General features: G+C 40.7%; 1 protein-coding gene across 2 annotated transcripts in view; it reads right to left on the reverse strand.

The window, feature by feature from the left end:
- The window catches only part of LOC126237527 (phospholipid-transporting ATPase ABCA3), a 707,258-nt gene that overhangs the window by 194,136 nt on the left and 489,631 nt on the right, over positions 1-23,491 (reverse strand). For both annotated transcript variants that reach the window (XM_049947708.1, XM_049947709.1), the window contains exons 22-23: positions 8,799-8,924; positions 8,474-8,677 (exon numbers count right to left, since the gene is read on the reverse strand). In XM_049947708.1, coding sequence (XP_049803665.1) covers positions 8,474-8,677; positions 8,799-8,924 — 330 coding nt within the window. The remainder of the gene's footprint in view (positions 1-8,473; positions 8,678-8,798; positions 8,925-23,491) is intronic.

Below are 23,491 nucleotides of genomic sequence, written 5' to 3' on the forward strand. Positions count from 1 at the left end.
TTCCAGTTTGCAGTTTTTAATATTCTGTTTTAGGGCACTGATTATGAACTGTAAACTTCTTACATGTTCGTTTAACTTTGATATCTCATCCTTACAATTCACAGACCCTTTCTTTTTTTTACCTAAATTTACCTTTTTTGGTGGCGATACACGATGCACTTTCTTACTGGCCACCATCTTTACTGGCAAAATCATCCGCAAATGCTAAACAGTGAATTTCAGTACCTTTGTTTTTAGTTCTCAGTGTGATTGGTGATAGCTTCTGTTCTTTTAGTTTTTGTTTCCATTCTCTTACTATTTTCTCTAGTACACACTTAAGGAGGAGTGGAGATAGGCCATCACCTTGCCTTACACCTGTTTTCTTGTTGAATGCCTTCGATATTTCACCCTGAAACTTTACTTTTGATTTGGCGTCTGTGAACATTCCACAAATAAAGTTTGCTAATTTTGATTTGATGCCAGATTCTCTGATCATTTTATCTACTGTTTCCCTATCAACTGAGACAAATACCTTTATAAAATCTATAAATGTTACAACTATATCCTTGGAGTTTGTAAGTCTGTGGCAAATTATTAGTAACTTTATGCTCTGTGTATCGATATTTTTCTAATTGCATGAATCTGGGCCTGTTGTCATTTGCACATTCTCTTTTGAAGTGAGATTGAAAAAGTCTTTGATTCCTCAGCATTTTCTGAATTTTGTTGTTAAATCACAGTAGGTTTTATCCATCCTGAATTCACTTACTCACCGCATACTTTTCCAGAGTGCAATTTGCAGTCTGTTCGAACTTTGTCCATAATTCCTCTATGTCCATCATACTGGATTGAAACGATGTCACTTCATTACCTAGGTGGGATGCTACAGCTGCTTACCAACTGTTTCTAGCAGAAATACTCTCCTAGCCTTCTTGATTGATTTATTAACCTTAGTAACCATGGCTCCTATGATATCACGATCACTAATTCCTATGTTTATACTAGGTTGTTGTCTTTTTGTAGGTACGAGGTCTAACATATTTACATTGTGTGTGGGCTTTTAAATTAGTTGCTCACGGTAGTTCTCAGAAAACATGTTCACAAGTACTTCACAAGATTGTCTGCACCCCTTGCAATGAAGCCATTGATGTCTCAGTCTATACCCAATAGGTTTGTCACTTCCAACTAATATTGCATGATCTGGCTATTTTTGCACAAGTGGCCATAGACTTCCTTTGAATGACTTAAAAGCTGTCACAGTGGAATTGGGTGTCTAGTAAAAACATACAACACTTAACCTGATTTCAGCTAGACCTGTTATACATAACCAGGTAACTTCACTGTCACACTCAAATTCGACTTTCACAGGGAGAATATTTTTGTCAACTGCAATAAACACTCTCTGTCCTAAGGCATTTAATATCTTTCCAATATACAGTCCATGACTGTCTAGATATCTCAGAGCTTTCTGCTTTGGGTTTTGGTCACCTCTCAATCCAAGAATAGTTTCTGTGCAAGACATTTCATGGAAGGATATAAATCCAGGAACAATTTGCAGATATTCTGACAGTTTACTGATAAAATTTTGGTAGCCAAAGTGCCTTTACTCTAAACATGGTCCGATTTCATTATCTGCATGTCATCTGGCGAGCATTCGTCAGAGTACCTCAAACTACCTCAAAATCCTCCTTGTGCAGTTCACAAGTTCTTTGCTGTCCTAATAACTGCTTCCTATTTTTAATGCATTCCTGATGAATGAAGGGGAGTCCTACAATTCTACACCTGATAATGCACATCCAGAAATCTGCAGCCAAGACTGTCACATAGTTTATGAAGCCTTTTGCTGACACCCTCCACTAGGCTGCAAACCAAAGGACCCCTATCAACTCTGGAAACAATGCTGCAAACTTTGAGCTCTGCTTGCACCCCACACATGAACCAGCACTCTTTACCACTTCTGCTACTTGTCTGTAGGAACTGAGGTGATGAAGTGAGTCACAATTTGCTGGCTACTGCACCCAGCATGCTCGATAGATGCAGGCAAAGCCTCCTCCATATCCTGGATGACACCTCTCAGACAACATGGCTTTCTTTCTGGCCCTGAATGCTATTTCCCTGAGGTTCTCCTTAATGGGCCTAATGCTGGAGCACCCGATAACTTGCAAACCTCTACCCCTGATCTGATGGAACAGCAGCCTGTTCACTCGCATGGTGAACAGGCAAGGCCTGACTGACCCTCTACCTCGAGCTATGCAAATGCATTACCACCTACCACTCACCCTGATGGAAGGATGGATCCACTATGTTGGGTACACTAGGAGGTAGGTGCCTCAGCAGCAGAGCACATGAGTGAAAGAAGTAATAACTGTCTTGTGAGACATAGGTTTTTTCACACTACTACACCCCGAGGCAGCAGTCTAAACGTGGCTGACCAGAGCCAAAACAGCATTCAGCTGTATGCGAACTGTGATCGGCTCCTCCTGCATCCACAGGCAGCATGCACACATCCTGCCCATCCTAATAAAACTAACTGAAGAAGTATACTATAAAAGCACTTGCTACAACTTGTGCCCCAACTGATGTGTCACCAATGGTGACTGATGCCATAATGAGCTGTGTAACTTGACAACTGTGCTGCAGTCTGCCTGACTCTACACCTTGCTCAACCTCCTCAACCCAGTGTACTACCTTCCTGGATGTTGACTTCCTCCTCTCTGATGGCTCAATGCACACTCCTGTGCTTCTGTCCACATTAAACCCAACCAACCAGGACCAGTACCTGCATTCTGACAGCTTCCATCCCTTCCACATCAAAAAATCCCTCCCACATAGCCCAGCCATTTGGTAAAGGAAAATCTGCAGCGATCAGATCTCGTTCGCCCAGTATGCTACGAGTCCCACAAAATCCTCGTCACAAAAAGGCGCTATCCCCCTGTCCACAAAAGATTTTTCATACTATATCCCCACACACCCCTAATCGTCCCACCACCCCCAAGAACTTGCTACAAATGAGCACCCCCTTTGTCACGTGATACCAACCTGGACTGGAAATCTTTGTCAGGGCTTAGATTATCTATAATCATTCTCTGAAATGAGGTACACCCTATTCAAGATACATCCCAAGTGGTGTTCCATCACCCATCCAACCTCCACAATATCCTTGTCCATCCCTATGCCAATCTCAACCACAACCCGCTGCTATATGGAAGCCCCAGGTGCAAGATCTGCCCAATCCACCCACACAGCACTTCCTGTTCCAGTTCCATGACAGGTTTCTCCTAACCCATCAGAGAACACGCCACCTGTGGAAGCAGCCATGTCATGTATCAGCTCTGCTGCAAACATTGCACAGCTGTTTATACTGGTGTGACTACCAAGCAGCTGCCCACCAGGATGAACAGCAACCAGCAAACATGGCCAAGAGCAAAGTGGGCCATCCTGTGGCAAAATGTGCAGCTGAATGGCTGCTTCACAACCCGAGCCAGCTGGATCCTCCCCTCCACCACCAGCCTTTCTGAAATGTGGAGGTGGAAGTTATCCTTACAACAAATACTCTGCTACTGAAATAATTCCAGCCTCGACATACAGTAACCTACTGTCCCCACGCCTCCCTCATCGTGCACATCTCTCTACCAATACACCCACTGGTATTTCCCCCTTCTCTGCTCCTCTCCTTTTCCCCTCCCCATTATTTCCCCCTCTCTCCTCCCCTTGCCTGGCAGCTTCCTGAAGTTGCCCCTGGCAGCCTTGTCCTGCCACCGTATCCAGATTGCTGCTTCTGTTCGATGTGACACAGTTGCTTTCTGGCTGGTGCAGCCTTAGATAGCGGACATGTGTGCTTCAGAGGCACTTGCTTCTGTGAATGTGTCTGTGTTTTCTTTCTAGAAAAGTCTTTGGCTAAAACTCAGTGTATAACAATCTTTCCATTGTGCCTGTATGCAAATCAACATATCATCTTTATGGTGAGTAGCAATCTATCCTCTTCATAAAAAGCCAAAGTATACAAATGTGCACACAGACACCTAAATGTACACACCTGCGGCCACATGTGTATATGATTGGGTGGTTGTATGTGTGACTATGTGTACTTCTGCTAGAGAAAGAGCAAAAGCTCTAAAGCTTGTCTGAATAATGTTTTCTACAGCATGTTTCTATGCACCAAACGTCAGTCAGCTGTAGGTGAGGAGTTGCATTTCTGTTATTTTACAGACACCTCACTTAATGTTACAAGAGACCTACTAATAACTCTCTGTGGTTGCTAAAGTACTGACACTATTTACAAAGGCAAAAGATTGTGTTTATTAAAATGTTATTTATTTTAATGTATATGAGGTATTTGCTTCTTGTGTGTCCATTCTAGTGACTGCAGGAAGGAAAGCAATTGAGAAATATTTACCTTCACCAATAAATCATTTTCATGAAAATAAGAAGGAGTGGAAGCTTTAAAAGGGCAGGGCAGGACAGCAGACACAAAAGCTCATCAGTAAACATGAAGTGTATGTTGTTGTTGTTATGGTCTTCGTTCTGAGTACTTACTGCAACCTACATCCTTCTGAATCTGCTTAGTGTATTCATCTCTTGGTCTCCCTCTACGATTTTTACGCTCCACACTGCCCTCCAGTACTAAACTGGTGATCCCTTGATGCCTCAGAACATGTCCTACCAACCGATCCCTTCTTCTAGTCAAGTTGTGCCACAAACATCTCTTCTCCCCAATCCTATTCAATACCTTCTCATTAGTTATATGATCTACCCATCTAATCTTCACCATTCTTCTGTAGCACATTTCGAAAGCTTCTATTCACTTCTTGTCCAAACTAGTTATCGTCCATGTTTCACTTCCATACATGGCTACACTCCATACAAATATTTTCAGAAACGACTTCCTGACATTTAGATCTATACTCAATGTTAACAAATTTCTCTTCTTCAGAAACGCTTTCCTTGCCATTGTCAGTCTACATTTTATATCCTCTCTACTTCGACGATCATCAGTTTTTTGCTCCCCAAATAGCAAAACTCCATTACTACTGTAAGTGTCTCATTTCCTAATCTAGTTCCCTCAGCATCACCTGACTTATTTCAACTACATTCCATAATCCTCGTTTTGCTTTTGTTGATGTGCATCTTATACCCTCCTATTCAAGACACTATCCATCTGTTCAACTGCTCTTCCAAGTCCTTTGCTGTCTCTGACAGAATTACAATGTCATAGGTGAATCTCAAAGTTTTTATTTCTTCTCCTTGGATTTTACTACCTACTCCAAATTTTTCTTTTGTTTCCCTCACTGCTTGCTCAATTAACAGATTGAATAACATTGGGGAGAGGCTACAACCCTGTCTCACTCCCTTCCCAACCACAGCTTCCCTTTCATGCCCCTCGACTCTTATAACTGTCATCTGGTTTCTGTACAAATTGTAAATAGCCTTTCGCATCCTGTAATTTACCCCTGCCACCTTCAGAATTTGAAAGAGAGTATTCTAATCAACATTGTCAAAAGCTTTCTCTAAGTCTACAAATGCTAGGTACGTAGGTTTTCCTTTCCTCAATCTTTCTTCTAAGATAAGTCGTAGGGCCAGTATTGCCTCATGTGTTCCAACATTTCTATGGAATCCAAACTGATCTTCCCCGAGGTCGACTGTAAAGAATTCGCGTTAGTATTTTGCATCCGTGACTTATTAAACTGATAGTTCGGTAATTTTCACATCTGTCAACACCTGCTTTCTTTGGGATTGGAATTATTATATTCTTCTTGAAGTCTGAGGGTATTTCATCTGTCTCATACATCTTGCTCACCAGATGGTAGAGTTTTGTCAGGACTGGCTCTCCCAAGGCCGTCAGTAGTTCTAATGGAATGTTGTCTACTCCCGGGGCCTTGTTTCGACTCAGGTCTTTCCGTGCTCTGTCAAACCTTTCACGCGGTATCATATCTCCCATTTCATCTTCATCTACATCCTCCTCCATTTCCATAATATTCTCTTCAAGTACATCACCCTTGTACAGACCCTCTATATACTCCTTCCACCTTTCTGCTTTCCCTTCTTTGCTTAGAACTGGGTTTCCATCAAAGCTCTTGATATTTATGTAAGCGGTTCTTCTTTCTCCAAAGGCCTCTTTAATTTTCCTGTAGGCAGTATCTATCTTACCCCTAGTGAGATAAGCCTCTACATCCTTACATTTGTCCTCTAGCCATCCCTGCTTAGCCATTTTGCAGTGCCTGTTGATATCATTTTTGAGACGTTTGTATTCCTTTTTGCCTGCTTCATTTACTGCGTTTTTATATTTTCTCCTTTCATCAAATAAATTCAATATTTCTTCTGTTACCCAAGGGATTCTACTAGCCCTCGTCTTTTTACCTATATGGTCCTCTGCTGCCTTCACTCCTTCATCCCTCAGGGCTACCCATTCTTCTTCTACTGTTCTTCTTTCCCCCATTCCTGTCAATTGTTTCCTTATGCTCTCCCTGAAACTCTGTACAACCTCTGGTTTAGTCAGTTTATCCAGGTCCCATCTCCTTAACTTTCCACCTTTTTGCAGTTTCTTCAGTTCTAATCTACAGTTCATAACCAATAGATTGTGGTCAGAGTCCACATCTGCCCCTGGAAATGTCTTGCAATTTAAAACCAGGTTCCTAAATCTCTGTCTTTTCATTATATAATCTATCTGATACCTTTTAGTATCTCCAGGGTTCTTCCATGCATACAACCTTCTTTCATGATTCTTAAACCAAGAGTTAGCTATGATTAAGTTATGCTGTGAACAAAATTCTACCTGGCAGGTTCCTCTTTCTTTTCTTAGCCCCAATCCATATTCACCTACTACATTTCCTTCTCTCCATTTTCCTACTACCGAATTCTAGTCACCCATGACTATTAAATTTTCGTCTCCCTTCACTATCTGAATAATAACTTTTATTTCATCATACATTTCTTCAATTTCTACATCATCTGCAAAGCTAGTTGGCATATAAACTTGTACTACTGTAGTAGGCGTGGGCTTCATGTCTACCTTGGCCACAATAATGCGTTCACTGTGCTGCTTGTAGTAGCTTACCCGCACTCCTATTTTTTTATTCGTTATTAAACCGACTCCTGAATTACCCCTATTTGATTTTGTATTTATAACGCTGTATTCGCCTGACCAAAAGTCTTGTTCCTCCTGCCAGCGAACTTCACTAATTCCTACTATATATAACTTTAACCTATCCATTTCCCTTTTTAAATTTTCTAACCTACCTACTCGATTAAGGGATCTGACATTCCACGCTCCGATCTGTAGAATCTCTCTTTCTCCTGATAACGACGTCCTCCTGAGTAGTCCCCGCCTGGAGATCCGAATGGGGGACTATTTTACCTCTGGAGTAATTTACCCATGAGAACGCCATTATCATTTAGCCATACAGTAAAGCTGCAGGCACTCAAGAAAAATTACGGCTGTAGTTTCCCCTAGCTTTTAGCCGTTCGCAGTACCAGAACAGCAAGGCCGTTTTGGTTAGTTTTACAAGGCCAGATCAGTCAATCATCCACACTGTTGCCCCTGCAACTACTGAAAAGCCTGCTGCCCCTCTTCAGGAACCACACGTTTGTCTGGCCTCTCAACAGATACCCCTCCATTGTGGTTGCACCTACGGTACAACTATCTGTATCGCTGAGGCACGCAAGCCTATCCACCAATGGCAAGGTCCATGGTTCTTGGGGGGGTATGATTGCTCCATTAATAGGGGGGCCCTGTTTCCTGTAAGTTATTAGGCAGAACACACCTTATGTATGGGATATGATGTTTCTGTGTTTTGTTTTTCACTCTTTTAACTCATAAAATCATGTATTAAAAACAAATAAATTGATCATCCTTACCAGACGAATTAAAATCATAGTCATCACTGTGTTTAAACAATGAAAAATCCAGGATGGAATAATGACAGTGTTATGAGAAGAATTATTGCTACTCACCATATGGTGGAGATGCTGAGTTGCAAATAGGCACAACAAAAAGACTGTCAAGCAAAGGTTTTGGCCAAACAGGCTTTCATCAGAATTAGACAATACACACATGCACGCATGCACACACACACACACACACACACACACACACACACACACACACACACACACACACACACACACACATGAACATGACCACAGTCTGGCTGCCAACGTCAGACTGGTGGATGTGTGTATGTGTGTGTTTGTGTGTGTTGTGTCTAATTCTGTTGAAGGCTTGTTTGGCCGAAAACTTTGTTTGACAGTCTTTTCATTGTGCCTATCTGTGTTGAAGGCTTGTTTGGCTGAAAACTTTGTTTGACACTCTTTTTGTTGTGCCTATCTGCAACTCAGCATCTCCGCTATATGATGAGTAGCAACTATCCTTTTTATAATACTGCCATTACTGTGTTTCACATTTGGTGAAACAAACACACAAAAATATAGATATGACTAAGCTAATTAAGGACTCTTGGAAATAAATACCAACAAACTGACTAAAAGAATGAAAACTCACCTTTGCAACAAGGATTTGGAAAAATGAAACAGACCTTTTTCATCATACTACATATTGATAGGTAGTTCTCATTAGTATACATATTTATAATGGTCTTGCTGAAGGAATAATGTGGAATAATAAGCAGTATCCAATCAATGATCTGTGCCGCTTCTTTCGAGTTTAGGGAATCCAGTATTTCAACTATCATGAAGCCTGCCACACCTAAAATGAGGTAAATTTTATAAACACAGCTCTAATTTCATTTAATTTTCAAAGAAAGAAAGCAGCTACATTATTATTCAACTAATATGTGAAGTTTTAGGCACATATCGTCCTACTGTACCTGTAAATATGAAGATCATTGTCAGTCTGCTATACCCAGTTGGTGGAACAGTAAACAAGTATGACACAAGGTAGATCAGTGGTAACATTGCCCATGCAAACAGCACCAGCATTAACACAATCCTTCCTGCAATGGAAAAATTAAAAGTAATCAGGATTAAGACTGAAAACTTGCAATTTTATAGGCATTAATCACAGTATTCCTGTTTATCTGTAAAGAAAATTAAATTATGTATTGCAGCCATTCTTCCTCAGTTGCTGCTTCAATTATTGTTATCACGTAGATAATTAAAATTCTTTTTCCACAGGATAATTTATTTGTGCCTAACCAAACGTGTTTCACCTAGGCATCATCAGTGATATTCATTATTCTCATCTTTTAAAGTATGTTTGTGTTATTCGGTACATATTGGATGCTCACAGTACAGGTTCACCCATCACCTGGAAACCAGCAGTGTTTGCACATAGAACTTGCAGAATAACACAGAGGTACAAAAAAAAAAAGACAGGAAAATACCACTGATCATGCCTTGTGTAAATAGGTGAAATATGTTTGGTTAGACACAAACGAACTGACACAAACGAACCATTCAGTTTCAAAAGAAAGATTGCCTCTCATTTAGTCTGCATCATAAACATATGTAACTAAATTAGGTTGTGTACTTTTCTTTGGAAATATAAGTTCACAGCTACAGTTAACTGGTTTTACTTTGTTTGCTACCTTTTGCCCTATGTGATCAGTTTGAGCCACAGCCCCATTCTCAAAAGTTTCTTTATAAAAATAATAAATAAAGAGTGAGTCTCAATGAAAAGGTTAAAAATTTGTTAAATTAAAACATAACAGTACCATACTGCCATTAATTTAGATAATACACAATACAAGATCAAGCCCTACAAAACATAAAGTGTTGTTTAAGTTACAAATAGGTATGCAATATGCAAGCAAATAGCTATCCTTTGCCACAGGAATAAAACAATCGTGTTGCTCTAAGAAGGAATAACAACTGTAGACCATAGAATCTAAATAAACATATAGTCAACATTTGTTGTTCAGAGCAAAGCTTCTCAGATACATCTAACATCTATGCAGCATGACAGTAGAAAACTGTAAAATGAGTATTATCTCCTCAATTAACATTGAGTTTAGGACAGGATGGTTTGGAAAGTGGTGGGGTCAACAAATTACGAGGAGTAACATTTTGGCATACAGTGTACTAAGAATTAAATGTTTATGCAGAACAACACTGTCAAACACGGAATTACATACAAAGTTAATAAAAACTACACAGGTTACTGGATACTGCAGAATGAAGGAAAATAACTCTTTATTGTGTCACCATTCTAGTGGTTAATGGTCTGTTGTCACAGACTTCAAGATTATATAAGTGAGCATGAAGGAAAATAACAAATCCTATTAAAACTTTTGATAGTTACATGAGAACTTGGAGACAAATGATTGAAAGTGTAAAGGTAGCAACCGAATTTGTAGTTGAGGCATTGTTCAATTGATAGGAAGATTAAAAACAGACCGAGCTAGTACAAAACATACACACATTATGGCAACATTGTTTCAGTCAAATACAAATTTCTTGTAGAATCATTCAAAGTAAGTATGTGTTCAGTACCGTGAAAGCACTTCTATCATGCAGTATAACTTGGATGTGACTTTACTATCAAGTGTAGAATGGGACCTCTATTGATTCACCAGAGATAGTATGGACACACAGTCTTGTGAAGTAGTTTTGAACATGTTTTCCAAAAACTGTCTTGAGCAACTAGTTTGACAGCCCACATGCTGTGGAGATATTTTAGACCTTGTAGCTACAAACAGGCCTGAGCTTATTGACATTGTCAGTATAGAGACAGGGATTGATCATGATGTCCTCATAGTGGCAATGGTTACTAAAGTTGATAAATCCATTGACACTAGCAATGTTTTAATGCTGGAAACAGCAAATAAGCAATTCTTAGCATCCTTATTAGTGAATGTACATCATTAGTTCCAACACCATAGTTGCAGAGAATTTACAGGCAAAGTTTAAATTGATTGCAAGTCAGGTACTGGAGAGGCATGTGCCATGTAACTGGGTTAATAACAGAAAAGAAGCAGTTTCAAAAAGAATGCAGAAGTGTAAAGGAAGCTAGCAGACATTCATCATCATCATTAGTGTTCTGCCAAAAGGCAGGTTTTCACATGGTAGTTCTCCATGCTGTCCGGTTTTCTGCCATCCTCTTCAGATCCACGTAATTTCCTCTTCCCTTTATGTCGTCTATCATCTTGTATCTCCTTCTTCAATCTTCTCCCACAAACCAGTCCTTTCAAAGCATCTGCTAGCAAGCAATCCCTTCTCTATGAATGTCCCAACCAGTTTGTTTTCCTTTCTCTTATAACCTTCAGCAGACACCTTTCTCACCAACCCTTTCCAATACTCTTTCATTACTCACTCTTTCCATCCAGCTCAACCTCTCCATTCTCCTCCACATCCACATCTCAAATGCTTCTAGCCTTTTTTCATCCTCTCGTCTCAGTGTTCATGTTTCTGCCCCATATAGTTCCAGATCTTTATCTAATTTGCCACATAACAGTCTCCTCTTTCTGTTGGATGCCTCCTTCGCTATGGCAATTCAAGTTTTCACCTCCTGGTGACATCTCATGTCTTCAGTTATTGTGCTTCCAAGATATTTACATACACTTACCTGGCTAATGGTAGGCTGTCCTATTTAAATACAGGACATTCTGGAATCTTGTATTGGTGACCATACTCTTTGTTTTTGCTGTGTTTATTTGCATCCCACATTCCACACAAGTTTCATTCAGCTGTTTCAGCATGTTATTCACTGTCCGCTCACTTTCTGCCACTAATACCATGCCATCAGCAAATCTTATATATTCTGTTCTCTTTTCACCAATACACATTCCTCTTTTCCCATCTAAGTCTTTTGCAATAATCTCTCCAAGGTTTGCATTAAACAACAGTTGGGAAAGGCAACAACCTTGTTTAACACCTCATCCAATGCTGCTTCCTTCTACATTTCATTTCCAATCCTTATCCTCACTTTCTGGTCAGTCGTCTCTCTTTCCAATATAGTCCTTTTCTCTTCAAAATGTCCATCAGCTTGCTCCACTGAACTCTGTCAAAAGCCTTTCTAAGTCTATAAAAACCGCAAAGATTTTCCTACCTCTTTCCATATATCTTTCCCCTATAGTTCTTAACAAGCCAGTAGCATCTCTTGTTCCTTTTCCTATTCTAAATCCGAACTGCTCCTCTGCAGTCCCTCTATCCAGCTTGCCATATAGCCTTCTATTCAATACTTTAGCTGTCGCGCAGAGTGGCCGCGTGGTTTGAGGCGTGATATCACCTCCTGCCAGAGGTTTGAGTCCTCCCTCAAGCATGGGTGTGTGTTTGTTCTCAGTACAAGTTAGTTCAAGTAGTGTGTAAGTCTAGGGACCGATGACCTCAGCAGTTTGGTCCCTTATGAATTCACACTCATTTGAACACTTTAGCTGCATGAGAAAAATGAGACTGATGGTCCTATGCTTTTCACATTTTTTAGTGTTTCTCTTTTTCTCTGTTGGTATCGTAACTGTTGCAAGGAAGTCCTCAGGCCATTCCCCTTTGTCATATCATTACAGAGGCAGACTATTTCTTTTTTTGCCTTGTTTCCCAGACTCTTCAACAGTTTTGCTGGGAAATCATCAATTCCACACGCCTTCCTATTCTTCATCTCCTCCAGCGCTTTTTCGACTTCTGCTTCCAAGATGGTGAATCCCTTTCCATCTTCCGGCACCTATTCCTCCTCCTCAGGGGCACCGCCTTAATGTAGCACTGTCCATGCAGGTGAGGAGATTTGCGTGCTCTGGATCTGTAATGCTATGCCGGCAGTAGCTTAGCTACCAGAAGCGTCACCCAAGCCGGACAGGCCAAAGGGGAGGAGTCAGACAAAGTGTGTCCCACAATGGCCTATTGCTCCCCATTTCCTACCTCAAACCTGTCCACACCATGTCCTTTTCCTGTCATTTCTTGTTATACAAGGTGTGATTGGAAAGTTTTAAGAATGGACTTGTGATTGTACAATGGTGGTGCTTACATGCTACTATGATGCATCTCCTTCAAAATAGTCCCTTCTTGACTGAAAGCACTGACTCCAATGGTGTTTCCACTTTTGGAAACATTCCTGGAATTTTTTTTCCTGGAAGTGTGTTATGGATGCTCTATGTATTTGCCAGGATGTCTTCAGTCGAGTCAAATCACTTCCCCTTCAGTGAAAATTTCAGTTTAGGAAACAGAAAGAAGTCCGCAGGGGCCAAATTGAGGGGAATATGGTGGTTGTGGAAGCACAGGAATTTTGAATTTGGCCAAAAATTCAACGATGGAGAAGGCACGATTAGTCGGAGCAGCATTGTCGTGGTGTAGCACCCAACTCCTGTCTTTCCACAATGCAGGCCTTTTCTTCTGCACCTTTTTGCACAAATGCTCAAGGACACATTTGAAGTATTCCTGGTTAATTGTCTGTCCTCCAGGGGTAAATTCATTATGCACAATATGGTAGAATCGAAAAAAGTCGCCAACATTGTCTTCACCTTCGACCGACTTTGCCGTGCTTTTTTCGGTTGTGGTGAACCTGGAGTCTTCCACTGTGAAGACTGCAAGTTCAGATCTTCAACTGCATAGAAACTTAAGTTCATCAGCCATCTCCGTAATTCTAAGTCTACAATCAGAGCACACTAAGTCGTGTACTTCCACAACATTAATCACTGGTTTGATATAGCATTTAACGGATGTAAATTTCACTACCCACAGCTCTGTCATAATCAAAACTATGTTCTCTTTCTCTCAATCCTTTCATCCTCTAGTCTCTATTCCACCCACCCACCCCCCCTGCCCACCTCTGTCTCTCTCGGCTACACACATACACATACACACACTCAATTATAAACGTAACAGAGCATCAAAAAGTAAGGTTTTCCAATAAATTTTACTACTGTTGGCAACATTATTATATAATTTATTCTCCACTTTAAATGTTTTTAGCAAGCCATCATGACTGCTTGCATGTCTACAAAATATCTGTATTAAGTTACGTCAAGTTAATAGAAAACAAATCTGTGACTGTTTGAGATATTTCCACTTTTTTGTTCATATGCCCAACCAAAGATCTCCATAATACTTTTAGATCTGTTCTAAAATAGTATTCTGTTTTATGTTCTTTGCACTTACTGGATTCTAGACACAATCTCTGTTCTATTTAGTGTTTACAAAGTATGAAGGTATAACCACCAGAGGGATTTTTATTTTTCCATTTGTGTTTTTATATTTAGATTTGTATTTTTAAGTTTAGATTTGTATTTTTACTTTTAAATTTATATTTTTATTCATCCCCTCTGTAAAATGCCTGTGGGCAACGTAGTTAAACAATGTTTTGTTTTTGTCTCATTCCAATAGAGAGTGACACAGGTTACCCAAAAACCATGATATGGAACATATGTGTCATACTAATCACATAAATCTACCTGACAATAAAGGCTTAAACCTCTTAAATGTGTCAAAGAAATAAATAAATTATAACAATTAATAGTAATTGTGATATTTCATTAGATATTAATAACAGTCATGGTAAAGCCTACTTAAAAATATACACAGTTAAAACACAATACTGTTGTTGTGGTCTTCAGTCCTGAGAATAGTTTGATGCTGCTCTCCATGCTACTCTATCCTGTGCAAGCTTCTTCATCTCCCAGTACCTACTGCAGCCTACATCCTTCTGAATCTGCTTAGTGTATTCATCTCTTGGTCTCCCTCTACGATTTTTACCCTCCACGCTGCCCTCCAATACTAAATTGGTGATCCCTCGATGTCTCTGAACATCTCCTACCAACCGATCCCTTCTTCTAGTCAAGTTGTGCCACAAACTCCTCTTCTCCCCAATTCTATTCAATACCTCCTCATTAGTTATGTGATCTACCCATCTAATCTTCAGCATTATTCTGTAGCACCACATTTCGAAAACTTATATTCTCTTCTTGTCTAAACTGTTTATCGTCCACATTTCATTTCCATACATGGCTACACTCCATACAAATATTTTCAGAAACGTCTTCCTGACATTTAGATCTATACTCAATGTTAACAAATTTCTCTTCTTCAGAAACGCTTTCCCTCCCATTGCCAGTCTACATTTTATATCCTCTCTACTTTGACCATCATCAGTTATTTTACTCCCCAAATAGCAAAACTCCATTACTACTGTAAGTGTCTCATTTCCTAATCTAGTTCCCTCAGCGTCACCTGACTTATTTCAACTACATTCCATAATCCTCGTTTTACTTTTGTTGATGTGCATCTTATACCCTCCTATTCAAGACACTATCCATCTGTTCAACTGCTCTTCCAAGTCCTTTGCTGTCTCTGACAGAATTACAATGTCATAGGTGAATCTCAAAGTTTTTATTTCTTCTCCTTGGATTTTACTACCTACTCCAAATTTTCTTTTGTTTCCCTCACTGCTTGCTCAATTAACAGATTGAATAACATTGGGGAGAGGCTACAACCCTGTCTCACTCCCTTCCCAACCACAGCTTCCCTTTCATGCCCCTCGACTCTTATAACTGCTTGCCGGTTTCTGTACAAATTGTAAATAGCCTTTCGCTCCCTGTATTTTACCCCTGCCACCTTCAGAATTTAAAAGAGAGTAATCTAATCAACATTTTCAAAAGCTTTCTTTAAGTCTACAAATGCTAGAAATGTAGGTTTGCCTTTCTTCAATCTTTCTTCTAAGATAAGTCATAGGGTCAGTATTGCCTCACGAGTTCCAACATTTCTACGGAATCCAAACTGATCTTCCCCGAGGTCAGCTTCTACCAGTTTTTCCATTTGTCTGTAAGGATTTCACGTTAGTATTTTGCAGCTGTGACTTGTTAAACTGATAGTTCAATAATTTTCACATCTGTCAACACCTGCTTTCTTTGGGATTGGAATTATTGTATTCTTCTTGAAGTCTGAGGGTATTTCATCTGTCTCATACATCTTGCTCACCAGATGGTAGAGTTTTGTCAGGACTGGCTCTCCCAAGGCCGTCAGTAGTTCTAATGGAATGTTGTCTACTCCCGGGGCCTTGTTTCGACTCAGGTCTTTCCGTGCTCTGTCAAACCTTTCACGCAGTATCATATCTCCCATTTCATCTTCATCTACATCCTCCTCCATTTCCATAATATTCTCTTCAAGTACATCACCCTTGTACAGACCCTCTATATACTCCTTCCACCTTTCTGCTTTCCCTTCTTTGCTTAGAACTGGGTTTCCATCAAAGCTCTTGATATTTATGTAAGCGGTTCTTCTTTCTCCAAAGGCCTCTTTAATTTTCCTGTAGGCAGTATCTATCTTACCCCTAGTGAGATAAGCCTCTACATCCTTACATTTGTCCTCTAGCCATCCCTGCTTAGCCATTTTGCAGTGCCTGTTGATATCATTTTTGAGACGTTTGTATTCCTTTTTGCCTGCTTCATTTACTGCGTTTTTATATTTTCTCCTTTCATCAAATAAATTCAATATTTCTTCTGTTACCCAAGGGATTCTACTAGCCCTCGTCTTTTTACCTATATGGTCCTCTGCTGCCTTCACTCCTTCATCCCTCAGGGCTACCCATTCTTCTTCTACTGTTCTTCTTTCCCCCATTCCTGTCAATTGTTTCCTTATGCTCTCCCTGAAACTCTGTACAACCTCTGGTTTAGTCAGTTTATCCAGGTCCCATCTCCTTAACTTTCCACCTTTTTGCAGTTTCTTCAGTTCTAATCTGCAGTTCATAACCAATAGACTGTGGTCAGAGTCCACATCTGCCCCTGGAAATGTCTTGCAATTTAAAACCAGGTTCCTAAATCTCTGTCTTTTCATTATATAATCTATCTGATACCTTTTAGTATCTCCAGGGTTCTTCCATGCATACAACCTTCTTTCATGATTCTTAAACCAAGAGTTAGCTATGATTAAGTTATGCTCTGAACAAAATTCTACCTGGCAGGTTCCTCTTTCTTTTCTTAGCCCCAATCCATATTCACCTACTACATTTCCTTCTCTCCATTTTCCTACTACCAAATTCCAGTCACCCATGACTATTAAATTTTCGTCTCCCTTCACTATCTGAATAATAACTTTTATTTCATCATACATTTCTTCAATTTCTACATCATCTGCAAAGCTAGTTGGCATATAAACTTGTACTACTGTAGTAGGCGTGGGCTTCATGTCTACCTTGGCCACAATAATGCGTTCACTGTGCTGCTTGTAGTAGCTTACCCGCACTCCTATTTTTTTATTCGTTATTAAACCGACTCCTGAATTACCCCTATTTGATTTTGTATTTATAACGCTGTATTCGCCTGACCAAAAGTCTTGTTCCTCCTGCCAGCGAACTTCACTAATTCCTACTATATATAACTTTAACCTATCCATTTCCCTTTTTAAATTTTCTAACCTACCTGCCCGATTAAGGGATCTGACATTCCATGCTCCGATCCGTAGAACACCAGTTTTTTTTCTCCTGATAACGTCGTCCTCCTGAGTATTCCCCGCCCGGAGATCCGAATGGGGGACTATTTTACCTCTGGAATATTTTACCCAAGATGACACCATCATCATTTAATCATACAGTAAAGCTGCATGCCCTTGGGAAAAATTACGGCTGTAGTTTCCCCTTGCTTTCAGCCGTTCGCAGTACCAGAACAGCAAGGCCGTTTTGGTTAGTGTTACAAGGCCAGATCAGTCAATCATCCACACTGTTGCCCCTGCAACTACTGAAAAGGCTGCTGCCCCTCTTCAGGAACCACACGTTTGTCTGGCCTCTCAACCGATACCTCTCCGTTGTGGTTGCACCTACGGTACGGCTATCTGTATCGTTGAGGCACGCAAGCCTCCCCACCGATGGAAAGGTCCACGGTTCATGGGGGGAGAAGTACAAATACTTCCCATATAACCTATGCACCACTCTCTAGAGTTCAGAATGGAACCTACATTCTGGTGCAAAAATCTATAACAGGTTGCCAGTGGACCACATACAGAAAACTGAAAATCCTCAAATAAAAAAAAATCTCATTAGCCATTCCTGGTGCAATATATCTGAATACTTGCACTTGAGAATGCAAAGACTATTTACAACTCTACTTGGGAAAGCAAAGACTATTTATAGCAAGACTATTTATAAATTGACAAAGAAGATTGAAGAGTGTCTCACATTGGTAAAGGAGAAAAGGGACCACTTGTAGTGCCAGGAATATACCACATGCCACGCACATGTGGAAATGTTTATGTTGGAATGACTGACAATCAATCAACACCAGAGTCCCAGAACATAAGAGGCATTGCAGATTGGGGCAGGTGGAGAAGAGAAGAGCTATCACACCCACCTGTTCAAAGAAACTACAGGAATAACAAATATGGGAATAACTTCAACAAAAAATAAAAAAGCCTCAAGGTGAGTCGATCTCAGATTGTCATGCTGCAGCGAATGGCCTTCGCACATAGCAAAAGGAGAAACCACCAGAAATGACCGCAGAAAAGCCCTCGGACAGTGACGCGCCAAGTACATACAATCTGCAGCATCGTACTCGAGTCCACTCCACCACAAGCAATGGAGGGTGAAGCTTTGACAATGCCAGTCACTTGTGTTGGTGAAGTATCAGAAAAATCGTCAATCAAATGTCAGCCAAAGAACCCGAGACAGAAGCCAAGAGGCAGTTAGTCAACAAGTGGCCACGAGAGCCTTAACAATTTGGTACTACGCCTGTACGGGTAGGAGATATGCAGATTGAACCGACACCATGACCGAGAACAGAAGAAGAAAGCATGACTGATGTCCTCTCTCATCGTCCTGTCGCAGTGCCAGAATGACGGGGCTACACTGATGTTCTTGAAATGTAAGCGCCTATTCACCACCGACCGAGAACATCGTACCTACCACAGATTGGAACAAGCTGTTCTTCGTGAGTGAATTCAGGAGGCACTTGGCGAGAATGGATGAGGAGCAGAATGAATCGAGACAAGTGGGATAAGATCAACAGCATCACTCGCAGGAGCACGCAGAATGAACCCGAACACTGCACTGAGCGACAGTAGAAAAAGTTTGTGAGGTGCCACAAGCAGACTGACGAGGTGATTCCCGACATATCATGCACAGTGGTCAACCTCACTGAACGACAACTGACAAAAGAAGAATAGTCTGTCCTTCAAGAACACGGGAATTTTGCTATCGTTCCGAGAACTGTACCTGCAGAGGACATCACTGCTGACACTGAAGCAGCCATTTGGACCTTCCTCGTGAAAGAGCTGAGAAAATATGCACTGAAACAGCACTGAGCAAAACCACCAGCTTACAACCTGAAGAAAGAAGAGGCACAAGCTGTCAAGAGTCTTAACCCAACAAGCATATATTGGTACTGGCAGCCAATAAGAGAAATGCAACCACTGTAATAAGGGTCAAAGATTACGAGCAGAGATCCGGGACCCTGGCGATGCACCAAAAACTAAGTACAGCTCCAATGCAGGGCATCACATGGAATTCGAATCGATTAATCGAGATGTCTTCTCTCTCGGCAGATGTACACAGGAACCTGTGCAACACAGAAGCCCTACCACTTCGGCTGTATGGATTACCAAATATCTATAACAGTAATGTTACATTAAGACCAGTTGTTAGCACTCCTGGCTCGCCAATGTAGAAACTGGCAAAATGCTTCGCCTCTCTTCTCCAATTGCATGGGAAAGTCTGACACATACATAAAGGACTCGAGACATTTCATTGAGAAGCTGAAGAAACTAAAACTTGCACCAAACAACATCCTGGTCAGCTTTGACATTATTTCTTTGTTTACCACAGTGCTACTCGGTGACTCTGGAGCACACTGGTTCCATTTTCCAACAAGACATCACCGAGCTCTTTCATGCATGTCTCACTATGAGATTTCACATGGAATTGCAACTTCTATGAAGAGCTGGAAGGCATCACCACGGGTAGCCCTCCTAGGCCAGCGATGGCCAAATTCTTCATGGAACATTTTGAAGCACAAGCACTGAACTTGGCACCCTGTAAACCTAAGGTGGTGTACAGATACGTCGTGATACCCTCACTGTGTGGAGCCACGGTGAGTAACAGCTCGGTGACATCCTAAGACGCTTGTCCAGCTTCCATGCCAACATAAAATTTATCATAGAATTAGAAAAGGACAAAGAGCTACCATTTCTAGATGTGCTGGCCACAAGGGATGGTGAAAACCTGGGACACACCGTGTATCAAAAACAGAGACTGAGTCCGAAAAGAGGCACGATTAATGCTCTTAAAATGCGAGCCGTATTAATATGTGAATTGCAGCACCTCATATGCAAGATGCAACACCTGAAAAGCATTCTGGGGAGCAATGGGTACTCCACCAGTTATATAATAAATGTAACAGAGTCAAACACATGGTGAAATGAGACACTGGAACAAGAAATGTCAGTACAGCCATACATTCCCAGGACTGATGGACAGAATCGGCCATGTATTGCACAAACAATGTGTAAAGACTATTTATAAACTGACAAAGAATTTCAAAGAGTGTTTCAGACTGGCAGAGGAGAAAAGGGAATATACCACATCCAACCACATGCAGAAAAGTTTACATTGGAATGACTGGTCGATCAATCGACACCGGGCTTACAGAACACAACATTTCAGTCTGTGACAGGTGGAGAAATCAGCCGTGGCAGAGCACGTACTGTGTGAGGCCGACCACATAGTAAAATTCACCAGCACAGAAGTTCTGATTGTACAGAAGTGTTATCACATCCACTTGTTCAGAGAAGCTACAAAAATACACAAATATGAGAACAGCTTCAACAAGAAAGAAGAAGCCTTAAAGTGAACAGATCCTGGATCCTTGTGCTGCAGCGAATGACCACTACAGGTAGCAAGAACAGAACTGCACTGTAAATAACCACAGAAAAGCCTTTGGACATGTGTGCACCAGGTACATACAATCTGTGGCTGTCAGCCTGACTTCAGTCCACCACCACACCAGCAACTGAGTGTGAAGCTTTGACAATGCCAACCAACCGTGCTGGTGAAACGTCAGAAAAATCGTCAATCAATTGTCGGTCAAAGAACCCGAGGCAGTTTGTCAAACCAAATTTTGGCTAACTCTCATATTGTGTTGACTTCACCAGCTAATAGTGGTGTGTATAAAAATACAATGTTTTGTTTGTAGCGTCAGATGTGGACAGCAATTGGGCATTACAGGAGGAGCAGCAGCAGGGGCTCTTTCCAAAGCATCTGTTTTTCTACTAACATACAAATATATAAAATCGTCTAGAAACAAGTACCTTAATTATCAATCTGAGTAAATAGCTATGGTCAGCTGTTAGTACACTTTTGAGTTGCTTCTCCTGACTGTTACAGAGTATAGTTTGGCTCGTTCCTCATCCCTGAACTCTCTCCTTCATGATGGGATTCACAGAATATGCTGCATCAATGAATGTGAAGCAATGTCATGGTAAATTCTGTATTGTTTCAATAAATCAGAAAAATATTGTGCAGATACTTTAGACTTACTCATGTGTATCTATTCTATTTTAATCAAAACTGTTAGAGCCAGGTTAACTCAGGTCATTACTTTATAATAAGGTCTCTTATTCAACAACTCTCAAATAAAAAGCATCATTTTTTATGTTGGAATACAATATATTTGATGATGATGATGTCGATGATGAAGTCCCATACTCCGATACACAGCATAGGGGATGATGCGGGAGACCCGCACCGCCGTACTAAGCAAGGTGGTTTGCCATTGCATTCCTCTGACTGTAATGGGGATGAATGATGATAATGAGAACGACACAACAACATCCAGTCATCTCAAGGCAGGTGAAAATCCCTGACCCCGCCGGGAATCGAACCTGGGACCCCGTGCTCGGGAAGCGAGAACGCTACCACAAGGTGTGGACACAATATATCTAAGGGAGATAATTACAGTAAAGCACTAAAGAAAATACAAGGAAAAAAGTAACAAAGCATAGCAACTGGATTCCTAAAGTAATACTGCTTCTTTAAGATTGTGGAGTTTCACTGTTTACTTAATTTATAAGGCACTTTGGAGTGTTTATTAACAGCTGTTGACTGCTGTATTCAGTTTGTGCAGCAATGTTTTGACTGCTTGGGCAACATCTGTTCTAGGCCTATTACTCCATACAACTATACCTAACACTGCCACCTTAACATTTCCTCATTAGAGCGATGTACAGACTCAGCCTTGCAACCCTTGTGATTATCTCAGTGGCCAACTAATCTGTGCCCTGTTCTTCCTCAGCATTGAATTTCTTTCTTCCATGCAGATTTCTATAAGTGAATGGCTATAAAACAAAACAATGCTTCTCTACTTAAATAATATGTAGACTAGTTCCAAATAACTCTGTATATTGTCGCAAACTTTCATGAACGGTTTCACATTATATGGGAAGTTACTATTCCAAGAACAAAACTAATATTACTGTCTCAAAGACCTTTCATTAACGTTCTGTGAACTGTGTAACAACAATCATTTATACACATCATATTCATCTTCCTTTGGGCCACAAATCTTCCATGGTACCAGAGCTCCTGCATTCCTCCTTGCTCCAAATACATTACAAATACTCTCCAGCAGATAGACTCTGCATCTGTTGAGTAATACTTTCCCACAGTATATGGGCCAAAGTTTACAAACTAATTGCAATCACCCACATCTTTACCTGAGCTCTATATTTGATGTACGTGATAAATGCCCTTCCACGATTGGCATAGATCACCACATATCCCTTCACTAAGAGAAAAGATGTCATGATCATACACCTAACAATCAATCAGTACAAACATACATATCCTCTACTTAGAACTTTCATTAATTACGTTGTCTTACATTTGATAGCTCCTCTCCTTTGGCTAACATAGTGAAACAGAGTAAACCATAATTACACTGCTTTCTTTCAGAGCACTTTCAGCTCTTTAACCATTAATTCCATTACACTGTATTCTCACCTTTGGAGAAAGTGATTGTTATACGCAATTCTAAGATCAAACATCAGGTTATGCAGAGAATCAAATACTCGTGGTAAACTTCAGAGTAGCTACTTTCTACTTTCTAAATTTATTATCCAATTTGGAGCAGATGCTCCTTTAAGCAGGGTCCTTACCCTCTTCTTCATGAATATAAGCACTTCTCCCGTTTTGAAGGCTATCTTTCTGGGGATTCAGTAATCTTTTTCCTCCTATTTCATACGCCTGGTCAGTGTGATGTACCTCTTCTGTCCTCAAAACTTATTGAGGATCTCCCTTCCATGGGTCCAACTGAACCTCGCATAAGCTCCATTCTTTGGGGATTACTTACCCATACAGTGGTTGGGGCATCCCTTATTTGGGTTCACCCGCACCTGGCCTAAGCTCCCTTCATTGGGGATTGTTTACTCATAACTCCAAATTTGAAGTAAGTCACCATTCTTCTCTACTACTTTATTGAGTACTTCTCCCCTTCTGTTTCACCTAATCGTAAGACTGCACCCACCAAGAAATGCCCGGGACCCCATCTGCTAAGATGTATCACTGTGGCACAAGAGGGAGAAGTTACTCGACATTTGAAACAGAACAGACTTGCCAAGGTTTCCCCATCACAGAAACTGCAAAAATTCACCCTAACAA

This window comes from Schistocerca nitens, chromosome 2, assembly GCF_023898315.1.
Source record: "Schistocerca nitens isolate TAMUIC-IGC-003100 chromosome 2, iqSchNite1.1, whole genome shotgun sequence".
NCBI classification, from domain to species: domain Eukaryota; kingdom Metazoa; phylum Arthropoda; class Insecta; order Orthoptera; family Acrididae; genus Schistocerca; species Schistocerca nitens.